A 25,733-nucleotide genomic window follows, 5' to 3' on the forward strand; every position below is an offset into this window, starting at 1 on the left:
GAGCTGGGTTAAACCAGATCTGTTTGGCTCCTTTGTAGCATGGCACCTCAGCCATCAGCGTGACTGCCAGAAAGCTGGAAGGCACCACATGCCTCAGGAGTGGCCGTGTGGATGACTGGCACCCACCCCTCAGGAGTGGCCATGTGGATCGCTGGCACCCACCCCTCAAGAGTGGCCATGTGGATCACTGGAGCGGGCCTCAGGGACCAGGAAGGGAGGAGGGGAGTAATCTCAGAAGGCAGGGCCTCGCTGCCACTGTTCTCACCAGGCTCCCTTTTTTCGCCCTCAGGTGAGCAGTACCCCCTCTCAGCCCCCTCAGCCTGTGATCCCATCCAAGCCTGTGCAATGTGTCCATCATGTGTCCACTCAACCCAGCTGTCCAGGACGGGGCAAGATGTCCAAGCTGCTGAACCCAGAGGAGATGACCTCAAGAGATTATTACTTCGACTCCTATGCCCACTTTGGGATCCACGAGGTAAACCATCCTGAGCTGGTGGCCGAATGGGGCAAGCTTGGCCCTGCCGTTCCATCACTGTTCTCTGAGGCAGCATGTGCTCAACTCTCCACTGTCATGAAGTGAGTTCTCCCAGTGGTCCGAGGCCCCTGATTCTCTCTCCATCCACGAGTCTCTCTGGGAGGGGGTCAGGGCCAGGCCTGGAGCAGGTGAGTAGGTGAAAGTGTGTGTCTGTGTTGCTTGGCTGGTGAGCAAGGAGAACTCAGGGCCTCCGTTTTACAGCCCGACACCTGTGTCTCTTCCCGGTCCTCAGTTCAGGTGGTTCAGGTGGACTGAACATCCTTGGTCCTCACTCCAGGAGCTCAGATGCTTTGCAGCTAGGGTCCTATAGCCAAAGGCCTTCTGGAGGTCATGGTGTTGGTCTTCAGGAAGGATGGACATGAATCCTTAGGTTTGTCCTGGACCAATGAGTGCCTCCAGGGAAGAAATGCAGCAAGTGTCCATGGAAACCTGGCCCAGGTCTGGCACCCTGATTAATTCTCAGGAAATTCCTTTGTGTAAATGCTTGTCTTCATCCATAGCAGGGAAGACTTCTGTGAGCTGCAGCATAGAACAGAGCTTCCTGACAAGGGGCTTTCTGATACCTGTACCCCTGGCCCTGCCTTCATCGCCTTTTAACACTTTCAAGCCACTCCAAATAAACGACTGTATTAACTGCGTGCTTACTCTTCTAAGCACAGTATATGTATCATTTCATTTATCCTTCCTCAGAACCTTAGGAAGAAAATATTTCTATTATCTCCTCATGGTCTGTATGTCTCAAAGCTCCGCCTTCCAATTAGATGCTTCTGTAAACCCTTCCTGTATCGAAAAGTCTGCACTGCCATTGTCAGGCACGTATTTAGTAATAATAACCGCCATTTTTCTTGAGTGCTTACAACAACCTGGCTGTTGTTCTGGGCATTTTATATTATTAGCTCATTTATTCCTCAGGTCAATCTTATAAGGTTGGTATTATTATCTGTCTCCATTTTATAGATGAGGATAAAAGACCTTAAGCATCAGATCGACCTTCGTTCATCCTTGCTGGTTCCTTCGCACACAAGGTTATAGGCTAATAAATGGCAGAGCTAGAAATTAAACCTTCACATTTTGGGCTCAGGGGTTTCATTCCTAACTACGTAGCCATACAGCTTCTAAAACAGTTCACTCTTACCAGAAATGTTGACGTTGTTCCTGCTTGCTCCTTTGCAATTCCACGTGGTGGTAGAGAGTGGATGTGGATTCCCTCAGTTACTATTAGACTTGCGCTCAGCCTGGGGAGGCACAAGGCTTGGCCCCCTGAGAACTCCTTTCCACATAAAAGCTCCGGCCTGGGGTGCGGGCCTGGCCCAGGGAGGCCTGAGCAGTCAAGCTTGCCTCTCTTGGTGGATCGAATGCCCTCTCAGGGCAGATGGGTGAGTTGTGCCTACTGTGATCCTCTTTCCGTGGGACCCAGAATTGGGATGGTGCATGTGTGGAGCCCTGTCCTGGGCCTGTGAGAGGCTCTGAGAGGCAGAAAGGACTCCTTCAAGAGCTCCGCTCCTCAAGGTCCCTCGGCGCTAATTAAAGGATGTGCCCTCCATGTGGTCAATTCTGACAGGCCCACGGCTCTGAGCACCTATATCAGGGCAGAAACTGCAGTCCCAGGGGCCCTAATGTGCTCCCCTTGGGGCTTTCCGAAATCCCTCCTGACGGAAACCAACCTTCCACGATGGGCATTCAACTCCCCACCCATCTTTAGGCTGCGCTCCCCCACGGAGCCTCCTCTGATTGACTTCTCCGACACCTCCCTCTGAATTGCTAAGCTCTTGCTGGGCAACACTTAGGCACCCAGGATGTACTCTCCTGGGCTACTGTTAATCTCTGTAATTCTTCAGGTCTTGGTTCCTCAGCCTCTAACCAGTGTTTGGCACATCATCTGATTGGCAAAGGTTTATTGACGTGCCTGCTAGCTTCATCACTCAGGTGATGCCTGGCCAGCACCACGGCCAGGCATCCAGCAGGGTACGATCTCCATTGAGAGGGGACACCAAAGGTCATCAAATAAATATTATAGTATGTCTCCTCAATTTCATGTATTGATAGAAAAATCAAATTTGTAAATGAACATATATAAACAATGTAGGCTGAGCTAATTAAGTTGGAGTAAGGGATCTGCAGGTCATAGATAACATGTCTTTCCTTAGTAACCTACCCTAGAATAGTTAGCAATTCTTCACATGAGAAAGTACTTCTGATCATCTAGCTTAAGTCCCTCATGCTGCTGCTGCTGTCCATCTCTAGATCCTGGCCTCAGGGAAACACAAAGGTCTATAATGCAGGGGTGGCTAGTTGGCCTTTCTTCCTAGTTGAAGCTTTCCCTCCACCCTGTTTTTGGTCTCTGGTAGGAAATGAGTGGATGGACTCTTTACATTGTTCTTCGCGGAGAGAGGGCCTGCTCATTTTTTGTTATCAAATGCCAGGGATCTCAGTTCTGTGGCAGACGGCTCACAGCGATGCCTTTGCCTCCTCAGTCTGGGCAAGACCCATATCTCACCATCCAGAGCCGAGCTGGCCGTTTGGCAGTCTTCTCCCATCATTAACAAGATGCTCACAGGGCAGGCAGCAGCACCGCCAGCTTGCTGATTAATAGTGATCAGTGAGTGTTTAGGAAACATGGTGCTTGGGTTTGATGAGTTGGCAAATACAAAGGAGAAGCGCTGGGTTTGGGGAAGGACACTGTTGGGGTCTAGAGAGCACAGCAGGAGGTGGTCTGGACACTTCTGTTCTTCCATCTCATGACTCATCCAGAAAGGACTCTGAACTCAACCTTCAGAGGGTGGGATGAGGGAGAGGGCCCTGTGGCCTTCCGCTACAGGGCCTCTCTGAGAAGAATGGAATCTTGAACAGGAACAGAAGTGACAGATGTCTGCCTACTGAGGCCTCTGCTCAGAGTGGAGAGGGCCAGCTCTGTGACCTCCCGCAGCCCTGCTCTGAATTCTCAGCATCTTTGACAGGTGCTGGGCGTGGTGCCTCAGCTGCCTGCCAGTGGGGCTGTGCTGCCAGCCCCTGCACCCTGGGCGCCCGTCCCACTCCTGGCCAGCTCAGTTCTTTTGACAAGCTTGTTGCAGTTTCTTTTGAAACATTCTTCAAGACCTCATTTCTCAGCAATTACTCAATGTGCTGTCACGTGTTTAACAGGCAAGAAAGCTGGGAGACAAAGTCATCCACAGCTGGAGCTGGGAATTGTTCTCACCAGAGTGGCATTCTCTGTCTGAAATGTTTGAGGCCTCTTTGGGTCATTCTCTCCCAGGGATGACTAAGGCAGGGGTGGAGGAGAAAAAGCCCTTACTTTGGGCAGGCCAAGTGGAGGAAGATTTGCTAAGTTACAACTTTCCTTTTCTAAGAACTTGTATCTTCGAACCTAACTCCTGTGGTCTGGAGCCTAAAGAAGGGAAGAAGGGACCAAAGAAGTGACAAAAGGCAATCAATTAAAGGGGAGGGGGCACTTGGGCAGCTCTGCTTCAGCAAAAATAGGATCTGCAAAGGTATTGGGCCAATCTAATTCCATCAGGAAAGGCTGTGAGGATTTTTAATCATAACTGTGAGTGAGAGATTTCTGAAATATTTGCCTTTATTTTTGCTCCATTCTCTGCTCACCTCTAACAATTTCTTTGCATGGATGAAAGGGGTTATCACACAAGGCCAGAGCTAACACTTATATAATACTTGCTATATTTATTTAACTATCACAACAACCCTATGAAGTAGGCGCTCTTATCTAATCTAATAAAAAACAAACATGCAAATTGACCATACCTTCACTACACCTTAAGCCACGCCCACCAGCCAATCAGAGCAACTATACGCAAATTAACCCAACCAAGATGGCAGCCAGCAGCCACGGAGCTGGAGCAAGCAGGAGGCTTGGTTGCCCCAATAATGGAGGAAGCCAAGCTTTACGCCTGCCGCAGCCTGCTCTGAGCTCCACTGAAGGCAACAAGGTTTCAATTATAGAACTAAATAAATCTCAGAATAAAAAAGAAAAAAGAAAAAAAGGAGAGGCTGGAAGCTTCCATCGCCGGGGGCTTGGCCAGCCTGAAAATGGCCCTCAGCCCCTCACCCAGACCGGCCAGGCAACCCAGTGGGGACCCCTCCCTCCACCCTAAAGGGGGTGTGGCCAGCCTGAAAACAGCCATCAGCCCCTCACCAGGCTGGCCAGACACCCCAGCAGGGACCTCCACCCTGATCCAGGACACCCTTCAGGGCAAACAAGCCGGCCCCCACCCATACACCAGGCCTCTATCCTATCTAATAATAGACAAACATGGTAATTGACCGTACCTTCGCTAGGCCTCCCATTGGCTAATCAGCACAATATGCAAATTAACCTCCAACAAAGATGGCGGCTAATTGCATACTGCAGGCAGGGTGGGACAGTGTGAGTGCGAGCTGCCGTCCAGGCCCCCATGTGCGACCCCAGAAGCCGCCTGCCTGCCGCCCATGATGGATCTGATCCCGGGTTGCAGGCCGGCCCCAGAAACCCCAGAAGCCACCTGATATGACAGTAACTCTATCAGTAAGCACTCTGAAAGTCAGTGGCATAAATGCACCAATTAAAAGATAGATTATGAGGATGAATCAAAAACAAAACCCACTTTAGATATAAAGACACATATAGATTAAAAGTAAATGAATTAAGCTGCAGCTTGTTTTTCTCAGTGGATAGAGCATTAGCCCATGGACTGAAGGGTCCCAGGTTCAGTTCCAGTCAAGGGCATGTACCTCAGTTGCTGGCTTGATCCCCTCCCCAGTCCCTATCAGAGCATGTGCAGGAGGCAACCAATCAATGTTCTCTTCCTTTCCCTTCACTCTTTCTAAAATTCAATGGAAAAATATCCTTGGGTGAAGATTAACAAAAACAAAGTAAATGGATTAGGTAACATTAAAGAGATTATAAGAGAAATATATTCCAAATTTTGTTAGTTGTATAATGGTTATGTTTAAATTATTAACACCTAAGAAATTGCGTGAAGGGTACATATAATATGCTGTAGTATTTTATAGTTTTTTTTACATGTATGAGATTATTTCAAATTAAAAAATTAAAAATTAATAAAATATTAATTAAAATGTATCTGCATTACATGAAAAATCTCCTAATTGCTTCTAGCATAATTTATTAAATTGTGCTAAAATTTACAAGGGTTCAATTAAAAGATATCTTAATTCTAAATCAGGGGTCCTCAAACTATGGCCCACGGGCCACATGCGGCCCACCGAAAACATCTATCTGGCCTGCTGGATGTTTTTGCCACTGCTGCCTGTCCTGTTTAGCAGCTGACTCGTCCCAGGCCCACAGTGCACATGTGTGGAATGTCTGAGGGACAGTGAATTGGCCCCCTGTTTAAAAAGTTTGAGGACCTCTGTTCTAAATGATATAATAGAAAATATATAATAGTGCAATTATAAGCACTTATCTGAAAATAAAAATTTAAAGAAGTTAATTTAAAGAAGGAATTAGCCAAAGAAAATATATGCACAACCCATGGACACAGACAACAGTATGGTGATGGCCAGAGAGAAGTGGGGAACACGAGCTGGGTAGAGGGGGCAAAAGGGGGGAAATAGGGACATCCTGTATAATAATAATAAAAAGCTAATATGCAAATTGACTGAACGGCAGAATGACCAGTTGCTATGATGCGCATTGGCCATCAGGGGGCAGACGCTCAATGCAGGAGCTTCCCCCTGGTGGTCAGTGCACTTCTATATGGGAAGTGCCACTTAGCCAGAAGCTGGCTCATGACTGGCCAGCTCAGAGATGGTGGCAGAAGCCTCTCCCACCTCCGTAGCAGCACTAAGAATGTCCAACTAACGGTTTAGACCCGATCCCTTAGGGGCCTAAGCCTTTAGTTGGAAATCCCCTGAGGGCTCCCTGGCTGCCAGAAGGATGTCTGACTGCAAGCTTAGGCCTGATCCCCCAGGGAGTGGGCCTAAGTCAACAGGTGGACATCCCCCAAGGGGTCCTGGACTGCAAATGGGCACAGGCCAGGCTGAGGGACCACCCCCCACTCCCGAGTGCACAAATTTTTGTGCACCGGGCCTCTAGTCCTATATAATAAAAGGGTAATATGCAAACTGACCCTAACAGCAAACGACTAGGAATGACTGGTCACTATGACACACACTGACCACCAAGGGGCAGACGCTCAATGCAGGAGCTGCTCCCTGGTGGGCAGCGGTGGTGGTGGGAGCCTCTCCCGCCTCCTCAGCAGCACTAAGAATGTTAGACTGCAGCTTAGGCCTGCTCCCCACTGGCAAGTGGACATCCCCCAAGGGCTCCTGGGCTGCCAGAGGGATGTCTGATTGCCAGCTTAGACCCAATCCCCCAGGGAGTGGGCCTAAGCCAGCAGGTGGTCATGCCCCAAGGGGTCCCAGACTGCGAGAGGGCACAGGTTGGGCTGAGAGATCCCCCATCCCCCCGAGTGCACAAATTTTTGTGCACCAGGCCTCTAGTTACCCCATATTCCAGATGGGGAAATTGAGATATAGAGGCTGAATGATGATCTGGATCAGAGAGCTCAAAAGCTTTAGAGCTATGATTTGATTGTAGGAATTCTGGCTCCATTATACTCTACTGTATTCCTATTTATAGAGCATGGATTATGCACCATGCCCTGTGCCTGGTTCTGGGGAAACCATCTGCAGTCTGTAGTCTCACTGCGAGGTCTTGCAGTTTTGATGTCTAGAAGTCTTGGAGTGTTTGGTCCCAGACATCTCTGGGAGGGAAGAGCTTGAGCTCACTTTCAAATAAGTTAAAGCCAAAAGTAAACTCAATCTAAGTAAACCCTTCCATCCTCAAATTCTAGTATGATCAAATATATGAGCTCTGAGGCAACACAGGAAGTAGTGGCTCTGCTGAAAAGCAAATAGTACAAGCTCTTTTAGTCCCTGTGATTAAATTCCCTAACAGAAGGATTAAAGCCACAAACCCACCCAAACTTGCTCAACTCCTGATTGGATTGAACTGAGTAGCCCATCACTCTAGCTGCCTAACAAAGGAAAAAACAGTACTTTTTGGAAAAGACAACAATAATAAAAACTAACAGCTGGTAGTGTTTCTTACACATTATCTACAGTATAAAATAATTATTATAAGATGTGCAGAAACAGGAGAATTTGGTTCATAGTCAAGAGGAAAATTAATCAATAGAAACAGACCTATAGACAGCCAAGGCCTTGGAATTATCAGAAAAACACTTTAAAATAACTGTAATAGATATGATTTTTAAAAAATCTCCAAGAGTAGATGTATATAATAGATGAAATTCTACAATAAAAATACAAGATCTAAACCAGATATTTATTGGATAAGATTAATAGCAAATAGGATACATAGAAAGAAAAGATCTATGAACTTGAGGACAGATCAGTAGAAATCATCCATAAAGAGGAAAAAAAATTGACAACAAGCTCAGTGATTTGTGGGACAGAAACAAGTGGTAAAACATGTGAGTTCCAGAAGAGAAGAAAAAGAATAGGAAATAAAAATATTGGAAAAAGTATAGGCGGATAAATTTCAAAAAGTGATAAAAAACTTAGTTTGCTCAAGCAATGAAGCCACATCTGAAACAACTGGAATTACCACCTGATTATGTTTATGATAATCCCTGGTCATTCTCTAAGATCCATCTCTGTCTTCTGCATCGACCACATAGGCACACTGAATGGGGATGTGGGTCTCCGGGAATTCATCTCCTGGACTGATGGGCCTCATGGAACTAGTGTCAGTTCAGAGCCAGTGTCCAGTAATCTTCAAAAATCTGTCTTTTTTTTCTCCAATGTTATCACCCTAATAAATGGCTGCAAGCCTTCTTAGGGAAGGCTGGAGAATGATTAACAGCATCAGTTCTTGGCAGTACAACAGGATTCCCCCCCCCCCCCCCCCCGCAGGGGACATGGATTTTCCTTCATTCAAGGGGTTCTGTAAACTAACTCAAGTTTGGGAATCATGGAGGGACTCTGACTCTGTTGATTCAAACCAGACTTCTGCTCACCAGATCTACTAGTATAACTTTTCTGCTTAAACATATTAAGCAAGAATTTAGTATAATTCCCTTCTGAAATACTATAATCAAGCAGCGAACATCAGAGATCTTTGCAATTCAAACTATTCTGAAAATCTTTGGCTCCCATGTCCTTCATGGTAACCATGCCCACCCCATCTTTGGTGATTACGTGCTGCAATTTAACCCCCACTACCTCAGGATCTCAGTTTGATGTTATCCCCATAGTATTCAGGGATCTCAGTTCAGTGGTAGAATTCCTCCTGTAATTTCTGACTTATAGAGAAGAGCCACCACAGAGCTCTTCAAGGATGCTGGCCTCCTCTCACAAGTTTATTTCACACAGCTGTGGTGAAAGGTGTGCTCTCTGGTGTTGGTGAGTAGGTCTCACATGATAATTGCACACTAACCTTCTGATTTCCCTGAACCACTGGGTACCCCCCTCTTTGGCATACTGAGAAAGTTCTGACATTTCAATTTCATTTAATGTAGGCTAATGTTGGGTCCATATTTCAGTCAACCAACCAAACCAATAGTTAGGAGCATTTCGAGCCCCTGAAACTAAAATGGTGAACCCAGAATCTCTGGTTAGTGGTCCTATATCAATAAACTTGGCCCGTCCAGCTTTATTTTCCATTCATGTTTATCCCACACTCTTAATATACATTTCCAGCCCTGGTTAGAGTCTTGGCCCATGCACCGAAGGGTCACAGGTTCAATTCCAGGTAAAGGGCACAAACCTGAGTTGCAGGTTTGATCCCTGATCCCTGTCAGGCACATGCAGGAGGTCACCAATCAATGTTTCTCTCACATCACTGTTTCTCTCTCTCTCTCCATCTCCCTCCCGAGCTTCCACTCTCTCTAAAAATCAATGGAAAAAATATCCTTGGTTGAAGATTAACAAAAAATAAAATACATTTCCATATATATTCCCTAGTTTTCAGTCTATATAAATAAAAATTATCATGCATTTCTTTTCGTGTGTATCACATCTCCCAATGAGTCACTCTTTATACCCTTTGGGGACTGCTTGGAGTTTAATCTAATTGTAGGGGTAGTAGCCAATAAGGTTGGTGGGGGTAGGTCCTGGAAATCAGCAGTATCTTGCTAGCAAGTACCTCAAGGGAGGCCAATGTGATTCTTCAGAAAAAACAAAACAAACAAACAAACAAAAAAGCCTCCCTCAGGCAGGGATAGAAGATGCTTCTACTGGCAAAGAAAACTCTGTCATTTAGGGACTTTAGGTTCAGCTTCTTTAGAATTTGACCATATGTTCCAATTCCAATATTCAAGGTCCCATTTCTTCCCAATAGATGCCTCAACTTTAACAAAAGAGACCCTACAGGGATGGGAATTCAATTTGTGTTGTAATTCAGGCATTTGCAGGATTAGACTTCAGATTTGCTTTGCAGAAATCTTAGCCCTGCACCTACAGGAAATGCCACTGCCTCCCCCCCCTCACACCAGCCCCCCCCCCCCTGCCCTGAGAACTTACAGAAGCTTTTAGGTGCTATATTCAGACCCTGAACTGGAAATTTTAAATCCTGTGCTCATGATTTGTTTTCTCCAAGATTTCTAGCAAAGTTAGTAGTAATCATCCAACTAACCCACTCCATTATATTATTCCTTGTTTTGACCAAAATGTGCTAAGGTAGCAAATGCTTGGCCTCCCAGTCTTGTCTTCTATAGATACTTTATTACAGGTATCTCAAGCTAAAGTTGAGTAACTCCTTTGCCATTTCATGCCAGTGACTACCAGTGCCCCCTTTACCAATGGCAATAGAGCTATTAGTACCTTTAAAACTCAGAACTGATTCAGAGAACACAACTTCAGGTTCTGTTCCTTAGGAACTATTCTTGGTACCAATCTCTATATCAGTCAGGGTTCAACAATGGAAGCAGATCCAGTAGGATTTTTTATGTATATATCCATGTCTAATGTTGGAGCTTTAAGTCTACAGAACAGGTAGCTAGAAAAGAAATTTGAATATAAAATAAGGGGAGATCAGGAGCAGCTAGAACCCATAAGCACAAGATTGAACCCTACAACAGGTTGAAACAAGTATTCATTCTATTGCCTTTGACCTTGGTGACAAGCATATCCTATAGAGCCTGGGGTGTTTCACCACGGAAATGCGCACCTGGCCCAGGAGTTAGAGAAGCTGATTTTGAAGGCAGAACAATTGTACATCTGCCAATGACATATGTGCATTATAAAATGGTTCCTGCCTCCTTTTGCCTTCTAAATCTCACAAGAGTATTTCTTGTAACCTCTCCTAACTAGAAATATAATGGAAAGAGAATTCTGTAAAATGTAGTTCAGGTGGCCAAGGTGACATGTTACAAAGCCACTGAACATGTGTGCACAGAGCTTAAAACATAAAGCAAAATCTACAGAACTAGATGGAGAAAAATACAAATCCTCAACCATAAGTAAAGATTTGTTTTAATGCTAGTTTATTGGTAATTGATAGAACAAATGTACCAAAACAAAAAACAAAAAACAGTAAGGCTGGAGAAAATTTGAACAATCTTCTGACATTATCAAATAACCTGACCTAATTGGCATTTCTAGAACATTGCACCACCAATCTATAGAATACACATTTTTTTAAAGGGCAGATTGAAATATTCAGTAAGATAGATATGCTGGGCTACAAACAAATCTCAATGAATTTCAAAAGGTTGAAATTATGCACAGTATATATCTCTCTATATAAAACCCTAATATGCAAATAGACCGAATGGTGGAACAACCGAACAACTGGTTGCTATGATGTGCGCTGTCCACCAGGGGGCGTGCATGGACATGGTGGGATGGTGGAGCAGGTGAGCAGGGGTGCCAGATCAAGGTGGGGTGCTGGTTGCTGTCATCAGGGTGAGCCTCTAGTGGTTACTGAAATTTCTTTGCTCCAATGCGCCATGGTCCTGCCCAGTGCTCATACCTGCTGCCAGTGCCAGCCCCACTCCCACCTGCAGCTGGCGTTGGAGCCACTGCTTGCACCTGCTGCCGGTGGCTGGTGCTGACCCTGATGGCTCGGTGCCGTCAGTGGGTGCGAGTGGTGGCTGCCAGTCCCAGTTGCCCCTTAAAGCTTCTTCACCTTCCCCTGCTCCTAAGGGGTGATCAGGGCACCAGCTGCCACTTGCACCTGCTGATGGTGCCGGCTCTGCTTGCACCCACTGCTGGCGCTGGTCCCAATCGCTCTGTGCTCTCAGCGGGTGTGAGTTGGGCCAGTGCTATCAGCGTATGGGAGTGGTGGCAGCAGGAACAGGGCTGCAGGCAGACAGGGGACCAGGGCCACAGTGGGAGGGGCCAGGCACGGGCACAGAGGATGGGTTGAGACCTGCCCCTGTGCCTACCACAACCTCATGGCCCACAGTTCCTTTCAAGGTGCACAAATTTGTGCACTGGGCCCCTAGTTTTTTCATAATAGAATTAAATTAGAAACCAGAAGCAATAAATTTTCTAGAAAATCTCCAAATATTTGGAAATTAAGCAGCACTGAGAACAGGGTGAGGAAGAAATCACAAGAAGTTAGAAAATATTCCAAATGGAATGATAATGAAAAAAATGTTGTGAAATGAATGTCCCCTCAGATTTCATATGTCAAAATCCTAACCCCCAGTATGATGATATTAGGAGGTGTGTCATCTGGGAGGTAACTAGGGCATGAGGGCCAGCCCTCATGAATGGGATTAGTGCCCTTCTTAGAAGACACATGAAGGCTTGCTGTCTCGCTCTGCTGTCTGCCATGTGAGGACACAAGGAGCAGGCAACCACCTGCAAATCAGGTACCGGGTCTGCGGCACCTTAATCTTGGATTTCCAAACCTCCAGAATGTGAGAAGTAAATGTTTGTTTTTTTAAGCCGCCCAGTCTAAGACATTCTGTTATAGCAGCCTGATCACACAACATAGGAAAACTTGTAGGATGCAGTTAAAGAAATCTTTAGAGGAAAATGTATAGCTTAAATGTTTTTATTAGAAAGCAAAAGTATAAAATCCATAATCAAAGCTTCCACCTTATGAAGTAGAGAAAGAAGAGCAAATTAAATCCACCTAAGTCAAAGGAAAGAAATAATAAAGATGAGAACAGAAATCAATGAAGTAGAAATAAAACATTAAAGAAAATCAACAGAGCCAAAAGTTGTTTTTTGAAAATACTAATTAAATCAATAACACCTAACTAGACTGATCAAGAAAAAAATCTTAGAAAACACAGATTATAAATAAATGAAGGCAAGGACATTACTACAGATCATAAAGACACCCAACAGTCATTAGAGACTATTATAACAATATTAGTGGTCTGGTGCATGGATTTTTACACATTGAAAGGAAAATAATTAGAAGAAATATTTTATTTTATTTTTATTTTTATTTATTTATTTATTTTTTATTTATTGCTTAAAGTATTACAAAGGGTATTACATATGTGTCCATTTTATCCCCCGCCCTAGACAGTCCCCTAGCCTCCCCTATCCTCCAGTGTCTTATGTCCATTGGTTATGCTTATATGCATGCATACAAGTCCTTTAGTTGATCTCTTACCCCTCTACCTCCTGCCCCCCAACCCTCCCTGGCCTTCCCGCTGCAGTTTGACAATCTGTTTGAGGCAGCTCTGCCTCTGTATCTATTATTGTTCAAAAGTTTATAATGGTCTCAATTATCCATGAATGAGTGAGATCATGTGGTATTTTTCCTTCATTGACTGGCTTATTTCACTTAGCATAATGCTCTCCAGTTCCATCCATGACGTTGCAAATGGTAAGAGTTCAGAAGAAATATTTTAATATTGCTATTTGCCCCTTCTCTGTAATGAAAGTGTTAGAGCTGCTGCTGGTTTTCACCTGTGGGGTGATTGGCAGGGCAATCAGGCCCCACTCTTACCCGCTTTGGCCTGGTGCTGCCCACTCACCTGCTCCACCAACCCGCCAGGCTCTCATTGGGGCCCATTGGGGCCAGCAGTGCCTCCACTGCTGCCCGATGCCAGCACCACGTCGCCAATGCCTGCCATGTTCCATGCTGCCTCCTGGTGGTCAGCACACGTCATAGCAAACAGTTGAAGGGGACAATTTGCATATTAGGCTTTTATTACATAGGATTATACCCATAAATTTGACATCTTAGCAGAAATGGATAAATTCTTTGGAAAAAAACACCCTGCCAAAACTGATGTAAGAATGCATAGAAAATGAAAATAGCCTTCTATCTATTAAACAAATTGAATTCATAATTTAAAATCTTCCCACAAAAAAGACTCCAGGCCCAGATGTTTTTACTGGTGAACTATACAGACATTTAAAAAAGGAAAACATTGATCTCACCCAAACCTTTTCAGAAAATGTATAAAGAGATAACACTTCCTAACTTGTATGATTAGCTCAGCATACTAATCAGAGAAGATAAGAGAAAGTTATAATTCTATATCTCTCATAAATACAGATACAAAAATCTGCAACAAAATATTAGTAAATAAAGCCCAGCAATATTTAAGAAGATAATACATCATGACAAAGAGTTGATGCAACATTTGAAACCAGTCTTTGGAGTTCAATACATTAACACAATAAAGGAGAGAAGTGGTAATCATATCAAAAAATGTAGAAAAAGTATGTGACAAAATTCAACACCGATTTATGATAACAATTCTCAGAAAATTAGAAATAGAAGATAACTTGTCATTGCTTCTTGGCCTTTTGGCTAAGATCAAGTGTAGAAGATAATCTTTCAGTCTGGTAGAAGACATTTATGGAGAGGCCACAGCTAAAATTATACTTAATGGTGACATTTGTATGTCACTAGAACAGAGGAGGGATGCCTAGCATATTACCGAATGGCCATCCTTGCCAGCGCAATATAGCAAGGGGAAAGAACAAGAAATAAAAGGCAAGATGGAACAGGGATGCAGGGACACACGCCGGATCCAGGACATAGCTGCTGTGGTCTCTGCTGTACCTGCGGCTGCCAATGAGGGATGTGCATGTGGCAGGATTCCTTTTATTTGAAGTTCTTCAGTATCTATTAAAAGTGATTTACTTTGCTTTCTGGACTCTCATCACATCCCCCTCTGTTCAAGGCCTGACCCCCACACGCGGGCATTTGAGACCTTGTGTGGTTGGAGAACCGAGACAGGCTCTCTGGTCAGGGTGTTTGAATGTCTTCAGGAAAAGAACTCGCATTGGGGGGTCTTGTTCATTTGGGAAATGGTATGATATTTATTGATTGTGTCTATTGCCAATGTTTATATCCAATTCTAAGGTTTCTGGAAACAATTCTTGTCTTTGTTGCTCAGAAAAAGTTTACTGAAGACACCAATTCACTGAAAGCACTGAAATGTGCAGCGTCTGTGCTGCGTGACAGTGCAGAGCCACTCCCTACTGAGGACTGCTAGGCCAGCTGGGAGCTGGAGTTGGCTTGGTTGAAGGCGGGCAAGGGGAGCAGATTCAGCATTGCTCACTAAGTTTGGGTAGGACTCTGGTGATTTGTTCACTTTAATAAAGACAGATTTTGATTTAAAAAAAAAGAAGGAAGAAATAAAAGGCATACTGATAGGATAAAAGAAGTGAAATTGTCTTTGTTCACAAGTGACAAGATTTTTTTTTACGTAAAAAAACTAATGAATCTACCAAAATATCCTATTGGAATTAATATGCAAAGGAGCAAAGCTGCAAAGTACAAGGCCAATATATAAACTAACAACTGGAAAGTAAAAATTAAAATACGTTGTATACAGTGCCATAAAATAGTTAAGAATAAATTAATTAGTAGTTTAAAAATACAAGACCTTTATACTGAAATCTAAAATATTGCCAAGAGAAATTAAACAAGACCTAAATAAATGGAGAGCTGTATTTGTGTTCTTGGATTTTAAGACTCAATATTCCTAAGATATCAATTCTCCCCAAATTGCTCTGTAGGAGTCAGTGCAGTCCCAACCAACTCCAGCAAGCTATTCTGTATGAATTAACAAACTGCTTCTAAAACGTATATGAAAATGCTGAAGTTATAGAAAAAACAAAATAATCATGTTAAACAATACCTAAGTTGGAGAACTGACATCACTTTATTTCAAAGTTAATATAAATCTGTGGTGATCAAGTGAGTGTTGAACTGGTATATTAATGGAACAAATCAGAGAAGACAAACATATATAGTCAATTGACTTTTACAAGGTGGCAACATAATTGAAACAAAGAAAGGATTGTTCCAAAGGATCTCCTCCATGTAACTCAGTGGGGAAAATGAAGCCTGGTGCTCGAGCCATCTACTTGTATGAAGCAAATGAACTCACATCCCTAACTTACACTATGTGTAAAAATTAGTTTGACATGAATTGTAGCCTAAAAGTAAAAGCCATAACTATGAAACTTCTGGAAGAAAGCATAAGAGAATATCTTTGTGACCTTGGGGTAGACAAAGAATAGGCAGGGCACAGAAAATTATAATCATAAAAGAAAAAACTAATGCTCTCCAGTTCCATACATGCTGAAGTAAAATACCACATGATCTCACTCATTTATGGATAATAAAGACCTTTATAAACTGATGAACAAAAATAGATACAGAGGCAGAGCAGCATGGAACAGGCTGTCAAACTACCGCGGGAAGGCCAGGGAGGGTTGGGGGGTGGGGGGTGGGGCGGTAAGAGATCAACTAGAGGACTTGTATGCATACATATAAGCATAAGCAATGGACACAAGACACTGGGGGGTAGGGGAAGCCGGAGGAAGGTCAAGGGGATAAAAAAACAAAAGGAGACATATGTAATACTCTATGTAATACTTTAAGCAATAAAACAAAATTAAAAAAGAAAAAAACTAAAAATATTGGTCTTTATCAAAATTAAATACTGCTTTTCAAATGACAACATTAAGAAAATGAAAAGGCAAATCACAGATTTGGAGAAGACATTCACAATATGTACATCTGATAAAGGATTCATTTCCAGAATATATAAACTCCTATAATTCAATAAGGAAAAGCAAATAGCTCAAGAGAAAAAAAAATGAAGACACTTCACAAAAGAAGGTATATATGAAGAGTTCATAAACACATGAAAAAAATTATCTACATCAATAGCCATCATGGAAATGCAATTGAAACTACAATGAGATACTAGTTTATATCCACTATGACAGCAATTTTCAACTGGTGTGCTGCCACAAGAATTTTTAAACATGCAGTATCTGACCTCTATTCCCTTAGATTGTCAAATAAAAAAAATGACAAGAGCCAACACAACAATAGCTGTCCAGTGTGAATGAATCAAAATTACCTATTTTTTGTAAAATCAACAAAAAATATATTTTTGGGTGTCCCACGGAATTTTAGTAATTACTCTATGTGCACCATGAGATGAAAAAGGTTAAAAGTCACTGCACTATAATAACTAACATTAAAAAGACTGATAAGTCTAATTGGTCAGCATGTAAAGCAACTTGAGTTCTCATGTATTGCTGGTGGGATCATGAAATGGCACCACTATTTTGAAAAACTGTTAGGCAACTTTAAGTATAATTAAACACCTACCCTAAGACCCAAAACCCCACTTCTAGGTATTTACTCAAAGGAAATAGAAACATGCATCTTCAAAAATGCTTATGTGAAAATGTAACACCTTTATTCATAACAATCCAAATACCCATCAACAAGTGAATGGATATGGTCATACAATGGAATACTAGTCAACAACAAGAACAAGAATAAGAATGACAACAGTAGCAACAAGAAAAAAGGAACAAACCTTGGATACATGCAAGAAAAATAATGAATCTCAAAATCTTTGAGCAAAAGAAACATACAAAAATGTACATATTGTATGATTCAATTTATATGAAGTTCTAAATCTGGCAGAAGGAAGCTTTGGTGATGGAAATTAGATCATTGGTTGTCTGGAGTGGGAGTGAGAATTAATTGCAAACAGCCACGAAAGACTTTTTGGGGTGATGGAAATGTTCTGTATCTTAATTATGGTGTGCATTTGTAAAAACTCTTGCACTTAGTTATACTTTTGAAATCTGGGCTTTTTATTGTACTCAGGTTATACTAAAAGATATACTAAAATTATACCAAAAAATTACAGTTCTATTGGTGATGACTTAGAGTGTTTGCTGGTACCTTGAATAGATGAAGACCCCTACCTCATCACCATATACAAATTAACCATGTTCTCCTTGGGCTGGAGGCAGCTGTAATGGGTAATCTAGTTTCTTTCTTACCACAAAGCAGTTAAATAATGGTAGAAAAAGGAATATGTTTTCTTTTCCTAAAAGCAAACAAAAATAATATACACACCAAAAGCCTCCTTTAACAACTTGTTCAATGACACAATTCTCACCATGGCAGGAAGTTCTGCTTCAGGCATAACTTGAGTCTCTTATGCTGCATCCTACTAGTACTTTCTTTTGTTTCTTGGTAAATTGGAGTTTTCCCAGGTCTGGACATGAGTTTCTTCTTTGATAGTACAAAGCTATCTTGAGCAGAGTTTTAGGGCTGGAGTTGTTTGTAATGATGCAGGCAGCCATTGGTCTAGCTGTGCCACAGTACTCTTCTGTGGCTTGCCTAGTGAAGATCCTTGAAGAATCTGGCGAGACAGTCCTGGGGCCTGTGACCCTGGCGTACCCCCAAGTACCTTGAAAACATTGACACTGACTTTCCTTTCCTTCCATACAGGAAATGCTGAAGGACGAGGTGCGGACGCTCACTTACCGGAACTCCATGTACCACAACAAGCACGTGTTCAAGGACAAAGTGGTGCTGGACGTCGGGAGTGGTACCGGGATCCTTTCCATGTTTGCTGCCAAAGCAGGGGCCAAGAAGGTGTTTGGGGTGAGTATGCCACCCCCACCCCCCTCACGGTGGCCTCGGCCCTTCCTAGTAGTACAAACCCTACTCCACCTCTCTGCTGAGGTCACACACTCAAGGGAAAAATCAAGTGTGCCCCTCAGGAGGCAGGACAGTCTTCATGGCTCCCTGTCACCCGGCATCGTTCCTTGCCCTGGCGACTGCTGACATTTACAGAGGATTTTTGATTTTTCAGAAACCATTTCAGTGTCATCAGTGCCTCACAATGCTTGAGAGGCAGTGCAGCATGATTACACGTGTGAGCTCTGGCCTGAATCTCTGCTCTTCTACTCATGAGATGTGTGACCGTGGGCAATTCACTTCTCTGTACCTCAGTTTCCCCAATGTATAAAATGGACATGAAAATAGTGTCTTGCCCATGGGGTCATTGTGAGGCGTGAAAAGTTTAATACATATGTGAGGAGCTTAGAACAGAACCGGCATAGGACAGCCGCTCAGTGTTTATTAGGATAGTCGGGACAGGGCCCTAGGAGATAACAACAAGAAAACCTCCTGCTTTGTCCTTTAAAGGGCAATTTGGTAGATCTAAATTCTGCTGCTCTGGCTGCTGCAGCCTCTCTGGCTAGAGGTGGAGGCCGACCCTCCGGGAACCTCCTAACATTCCTCTGTGAAAAAAAGGGATCCATGCTGCTGGCTGACATTGAAAAAATGCAGTGGGTCTAGAAGTGGAAAATTGGAATTAATCTTAATCAAAATTCAAGTTATAATAAAAAACTCACAGCCTATGCACAGGCGGCCCCTTTGCAGAGGATCCCAGGCAGCTGGGCAGGTTTCAGTGGGGCCTGATTCTCTGTGCATTTCGCTGGGTCATGAGAGCCTGTCTGGAGAACCCCAGGCTCCTGGGTTGAGTAGGACCCTCCAAATCCCCTTGGCCAACCCCCTGCAGCAGGAACAGAATTCCTCCTTCATGCTTGGCCCGGAACGCACTTGGTCCTTAGCTGTGGAGGGTCTTTTGGAAACCTGGACCAGAAAAGCTATAATGCACTCAGCTGAGGCATGTGGTTAGGGTACGGGGCCAATCTGATGCCCAAGGTCAAGGCCTGTCATCATCACAGGTACTGCCCTCCCCACCTTTCGGCTTCCCTTGACAAGGCCCCGCTCACCAGGGTGGAGGCCTCCTGTCCGTGGCAGACTCCACTGCCAAGGAGCTCACACGGCCGCAGAGTGGTGAGCCTGCATGCTGACCCCGGAGCGCCTTCCTCGCAGTGCTGACAGTTAGGCCCTGATTCAGCCCCAGTCTCTGCTAGACACGGGGGGAGCGGAGGGCTGCACAGGGAGAGGCAGGGCCACCTGTCACCGCCTTCCAAGTCGGCTGGGGCTTCCAAGTTGGCAGGGGCTCCGGCCAAGGAGCTGTCAGGAAGGTCCCACCAGGCGCCTTCCAGCTGTGGTGACTGGTCCCAACCTGGCTGCCTCCCGCTCTTCTGCTATAACAGCTCTTTTATAAACAGCTCCGCCTCAGTTAGCCGGGCTTCTTTCAGGCTGGTTCATTTCACAGTTCAGTTTCTCCTGTGCCAGGCTCCCCCTTCCACCCACAGCTCTTCTCCAGTAGGGAAGCTGGGATGGCAGGAAAGAGGGAAGAGAGAGAGGGAGAGAGAGAGGGAGGGAGAGAGGAAATTGACAGAGACAGCAGATGGAGACAGTGAAACTGGGAGACAGATGTGAGAGAAATGGAGAGAGAGAGACTGGCCCCAAGGCCCTGACTTGGCATTTTCCAGATATTCCCTATCCTGGAATGTTCCAAGTTTAACCAGTGAGGGCTGGGAGCTGGTGGTGGTGGGAAGATAACATCGAAGGAGGCTCACAGCACCTCTGGTTGGTCCTACATGCTCTCCCAGGAGGACAGTGGCTGTGCCACCTCATCCAATGCTTTCCTGGTCAGGAGAGTGAGGTCTGCCAGTGCCTCCCGAATCTCCCAACTTAGACACGGGCCTCCATTGTGAAGGCACCCCACAAGTTGGGAGGGCTGCATTATAGTTTTTAATCTGCCACAGGTTAGCAGTGACAGCTGTGGGCACGTTACTGCACCCCTGTAGGTCTCAGCTTCTCCATTCCTTAACTTGGTGCTGGTTGTATTTTTGATGCATTGCTCCTTTGTTCTGTGCCTTTCTAGATTGAATGCTCCAGTATTTCTGACTACTCAGAGAAGATCATTAAGGCCAACCACTTGGACAACAGTAAGACATACCTCCATGTGTTTTCCCATGGATAGAGGGGGCTTTTATTTCCTCACTTGGGTGGCATAAGAGAAGAGTACAGAACACTTGGCTTTGGGGAGAAGGAGCCCAGCTGTGGTCTTGGGGTTCTGAGGTTCCCCATCTCTGCCATGTTAGCCAAGGCACGTTTGTCCCAGCTCAACTTCTTATGAGCCCAGCCTGTGGCTAAATTCTTGGTTGCCATGCCCTCTGCTTGGCCCCAGCTATAGGCAGTCTATTGAATTTTGAAAAATGGCAGCTATTCCTCCTTTTTCTCTTCTCTTTCTACAACACCCAGCCCCCATCTCTCTCCATCACCCATCCACTAGAGTGGATGTGGTCTTCTACTGCCACAGACCCTGCTGCTCATGGGGCTGCCTTAGCAATTGGTTGTCCATGGAAGCAGGACCTTCTCCAAGCTGGAGTCTGATTATAGAAGTGTATTCCTTTCCTTCCTTTCCCTACTCCTTTCCCATGCATCACAGCATTCTCCAGTCCCTTCCCTCTGGAGCACATCTTCTACACACTCATGCCCCGAAATGCCCCTGATTAGAAGGTGTCCTGTATCCTTTATCAGTTATCTGTCAGCAGAAGGAGATCTAGTTGCCAGGCCCCATGTTGAGTGGGGCAGATCATGTAGGGTTCACAAACTAGGAAAACAAGTTTCTAAGGATGATGGAGGCCTTTTGAGAATTTTAAACAAAGGAAAAGCATTCTCTATAGAAAATGGATTGGGAGTCCTCAGCATACGGATTTTATTTAAAGCTACACAATGAGGTCACTTAGGGATGGAGGAGGAAAGAAATGGGCCAAAGATAAGGCTCTTGGGCATTTCAACATTTGGAGATCAAGCAGAGAAGAAGAGAAGATACATTAGGTGAGGTTGGTGGACATTCAGGAGAGAGGAGTACCATGAAACCAAGGGAAAGGGGAAGTGGCCAACTGTCTCTTAGGGGATGCTAAGAGATCCAGTAAGATAAGAACAGAGAAGTGGCCACTGAATTAGGCTGCATGGAGGTTACTGGCGCTCTTGCAAGAGCAGACTAAGTGTAGGGGTAAGGACCGAAGTCCACTTAGAGTAGGTTAGGGAGAGACTGTGCAGTGAGGACTACAAATAAGTCTTCTTGCTGTAATGGGGAACAGACAAATGGAACAGGAGCTACAAGGAAATGTGAGATCAAGGAAGTGAGCTGTTTTTTTAAGGACAGGAGATATGAAAACATGTGTATGATTCAATGGTCCAGTAGAAAGGGAGAACAAAATTGCAGACACAGGAAAAAGTAAATTCAGGAGCAAGGTCCTTGAGAAGGTAAGAGGGCCTGGGATGCAAAGCACAGATGGAGGGTTGACCTTTCTCTTGGAGTAGAGACAGTTTAACCACAGTAACAGAGGGAAAGGGGGGAGTGTGGGTCCAAATGGAAGTGGGCCAATGGTGGGAAACCTTTGCTTTGTTGCTTCTATTTTCTCAATGAAGAATGAGACAGTCATTGGTGGAAAAGAACAGAAGGGGAGAGGTGTTAAGTGTTTTGGGGAGATGAGAAGGAATAGAATGGTCTTTTAGAAGGAGGGAGGGAAAAGCAAACACCATGGGTAGTGGGGATGGCTGGGGGCCGGCAGCCTTGTTAGAGGTGTGTGGACATAGCTATGCAGTGAGCTCAGTGTTCCTGCTGTGCTCAGCAGCCTGGGTGCAGTGGAGGGCACAGCTGCTTGAGTGGGGCCCTGCTGGGAGGACACAACAGAGGGAGGGAGGAGCCAGAGTTACAACAATAATGAGCCTTGAAATCTGCGCTGGGTGAACAAGGAGGTGAGACAGTGAATGGGGTACAGGTGGGTGACTGCTAGTGAAAAGGCTAGGGGTGGTGTGTGAGGAACACTGATGGGGCCATGAGCAGAGCCAACATCCAGAGACCTCTTTCCAGCCTGAGTAGAGGAAGTGTTGCTCAGATAAACTGACTAGGGCTTGCCATTCAATACCCCTGACCTAGGGCTGGTCATTCAACCTGTCTTGGTTCAGTTAGGGGCCAGATCTTTTCTGTACATGCCTCAGGGAAGTACTTGAGCTGGGTAGCAGGGACAGAGGTGACCTCCCTACTGGCCTACTAAAGATGGCAAAAGGAAATGGTGAATTTTCTCCGCAAAGGTGACGCAACCTGGCATCTGCGTGTTTTCACCTGACCTCCCTTTCCCCAGCTCTGTGAAGTAGGACAGGTGGTTTCCCATTTGACAGATGTGGAGACTGAGGACAGGAGACGTGGGGCAGAGCCTTTGGTTTCAGCTCTCATTCTTGTACTCTTTCCTAAAGTTGATGTGGAAGCTCAGTGAGTGCCTGCCAATTCTGAAAATTAAAATTAAAATAGATGTAGAGGTGGATTTCCTGTCAGGGTTATTGAGTCTCAGCCCTGGGCTCTGAGGGGCCTTCAAAGAACATTTAACAATTCCCCTACTCTGCCCAGGTTTCACTTGCACAGGGATTCCTGCCCTTTGAGGGTCTGCCCAGCCTCTTACTCTTAACTGTCTCTATTGCCGCCACCTCTTGGAGTCTGAACTGCAGCCTCTGGGCTCACCTCCTTGCACTGGCTGGCAGAGGGCCACTGCCCTGCACCGTTGGTAGCAGAATGTGGGGTGGGAGGGACTAGCAGGAGCGGAGAGATCCCTCAACTTTGGGAGGAGAGCGGTCTGGCTCTGAAACTTGCCAGGAAAAGAACTGCTCATCCCCTGACCACCCCTTCCGATTCATACTTCATGGTCCCCACCTCCCTTCCCTGCCTCAGACTCCTATAACTTTTAAAATTCCCCTCCCCTTCCTTTTTCTCTTCTTTCTTGTAGACTGCAAAACATTCCAATTGACAAAAGAGGTGCAAATACAACTGTGGGTTTTTTAGCCATTTGAGAGTAAGTTGTGACATGGTGCCCCATCACCCCTGAACACATGAATGCACATGGCTACAAACAAGGACATTTTCTTATATAAACGCAGGGCAACCATTGAAGTCAGAAGGGTAACATAAATACCTTGTCATTATCCAGTGCTCAGATCCTCGTCGCATCCTGCCGGTTGTTACCATCACACCCACAGCAAAAGGACCCAGTTCTGGGCATGCACTGCATTTGTCAGCGAGTCTCTCTTTACTCCAGGCTGGGACAGACTCTACTCCATCTGGTGGCCTTCGACCACAGGCCGTGTTCTGTGCATGCCCCTCGGTTGGGCTGTGTGTGTGTGGCTCTTCCTCGGCGACGCACCTGCGGGAGCAGCCCACGCTGGTTCTCCTTGTGCACTGGCAGGAGCATGCGGTTTGGGTTTCCTGGTTCCTGACAGCATTGACTTTGACCATGTGGTTCAGGCGATGTCTGCCACGCTTCTTCATGGTCAAGTTGCTCTTTCCCCCTTTGTAGTCAGTTAGATTTTCTGGGACAGGTACTTCGAAACCATGTAAATATTTCATTCCTCATCATTCATTTCCCATTTTATTCAATAGGCTGTATCTATTATTGTCAGTACTTACTTTGATTCTCAAATTGTCCCTGATTTGGTCACTGGAGCATCTTCAAGCTGGTTTCTAAATCCCTTTGACATGCCTCCTTCACTTCCTGTGAGCGTTCTCGTTTTCTGGCACCGATGTTTCAGGCTCACCTCGTACTTTCCACGCCTCTGTTCCAGAACCAGCCTTCTCTCCGAGCCTTGATTCCACTTAGTGGACAGTGGCATTTAGAAATGAGGACTCGGGGCGCGGTGTGCTTCCTGACTTCAGGGTGCGAATGCTCCCAGGCTGTCTCAGAAGAAAGAACTAGTGTGTGTGTGTGTGCGCGCGCGCGTGTGTGTGTGTGTGTGTGTGTGTGCACACACCGCACATGCATTTCTACATCTATCTGCACATATTGTCAAGTATGAGTCCGTCTATCACTTCCACTTCTAATCCAGCACCACAGTGTCCAGCTTGTATTGCTCTTCCCGTTCCCATGCTTGCGCCTCATTTCTCTGAGGGTGGAAACTCTGGCTCCTGTTATTCTGCGTGTGTTTATGTCCTGGATCAATCCCTTGTGTGTAAACAACCTCCCATTGTCAGCATCTCCTGCCCCTGCAGATCCTCTGTCACCCAGTGCTGGACTCTGACACCCTGTGCCAGGCAGCTGCCCACGGGGCACCCTCCCTTCCCTGCTCAGGCTCCAGTTGGGGCCCTGCAGTCCCCCTCCCACACCAGAGTGCCCTGCTCACCCCACTCTGGCTCTGATGTACTGTGCTGGCTGCCCTTTCTGCTCAAGCTTCAACACCTCACGCTGGACTGTTGTGGCATCTACACCCAACCCCTCCCGGGGCAGCACAGAGGTCTGGTTCACTCAGCCCCACGTGATGGCTTTAGGGTGGACTTGTTCCAGACTTCCTATGTTGATGGCTCACACTTGATTCTGTCATTGAGGCAAAGGCTAAGAAGGACAAACCATTGTCCTCAAATGAATAGCTAGCCCTGTGCCCGGTGCCCCATCCGTGTTCCTGCCCCTCACACACAGGGTCCTGTCAGCTGCACAGCTCGTCCAGCCGTGGCATGTGAACTAGAGAGAGGACAGCTTAACTGCACAAATGCTTCCATGGAAATGCTTTTGAAGTGCTGTGTCAGCCAGCATTTGTGTGTGTCTCTGGAGTGTAGGTGTAAAGACATAAATAACAACACAGGACATAAAATACCTGCCACCCAGCATCAATCAATCTCGCTCCCTCTCCACCTCCGCACAGCTCCTCAGGATGGATTCTAAGCATGCAGCCACGCACCTCCACGAAGCTGTGCAGCTGCCATGCAGCCCTCACAAGGCTGCTTCCACATGCGTGGCCCCCACACAAGCCCACAGCCTCCTCTCACTTGGGCTCTGACAACTATTATTTTCTCTCTTTCTCTGCCCAGGAAACCAGTGGGCTGCTGCGATGCTTAAAAAGGTAGAATCACTTGTGAATGTTGACTTGGGAGCTCAGGGATTGATACAATTTTTACAGTTCTAGAAACAAAATAAATAGACCCTTTTTATTTCTCAGAAAACTAAGGAAAGAAAGTGTATCTCTTCTTCCTCTTCTTCTACTGGTACACGTCCTAAAACACACCTGTCATGGATGGAAGGGGCCTGAGTGTAGCATGACCAGAAT

General features: G+C 45.3%; 1 protein-coding gene across 1 annotated transcript in view; it reads left to right on the plus strand.

The window, feature by feature from the left end:
* The window catches only part of PRMT8 (protein arginine methyltransferase 8), a 93,729-nt gene that overhangs the window by 34,052 nt on the left and 33,944 nt on the right, over positions 1-25,733 (plus strand). Inside the window, exons 2-4 of the mRNA XM_036301950.1 lie at positions 290-475; positions 18,219-18,374; positions 20,521-20,584. Coding sequence (XP_036157843.1) covers positions 290-475; positions 18,219-18,374; positions 20,521-20,584 — 406 coding nt within the window. The remainder of the gene's footprint in view (positions 1-289; positions 476-18,218; positions 18,375-20,520; positions 20,585-25,733) is intronic.

Source organism: Myotis myotis, unplaced genomic scaffold, assembly GCF_014108235.1.
Source record: "Myotis myotis isolate mMyoMyo1 unplaced genomic scaffold, mMyoMyo1.p scaffold_m19_p_3, whole genome shotgun sequence".
NCBI classification, from domain to species: Eukaryota; Metazoa; Chordata; class Mammalia; order Chiroptera; family Vespertilionidae; genus Myotis; species Myotis myotis.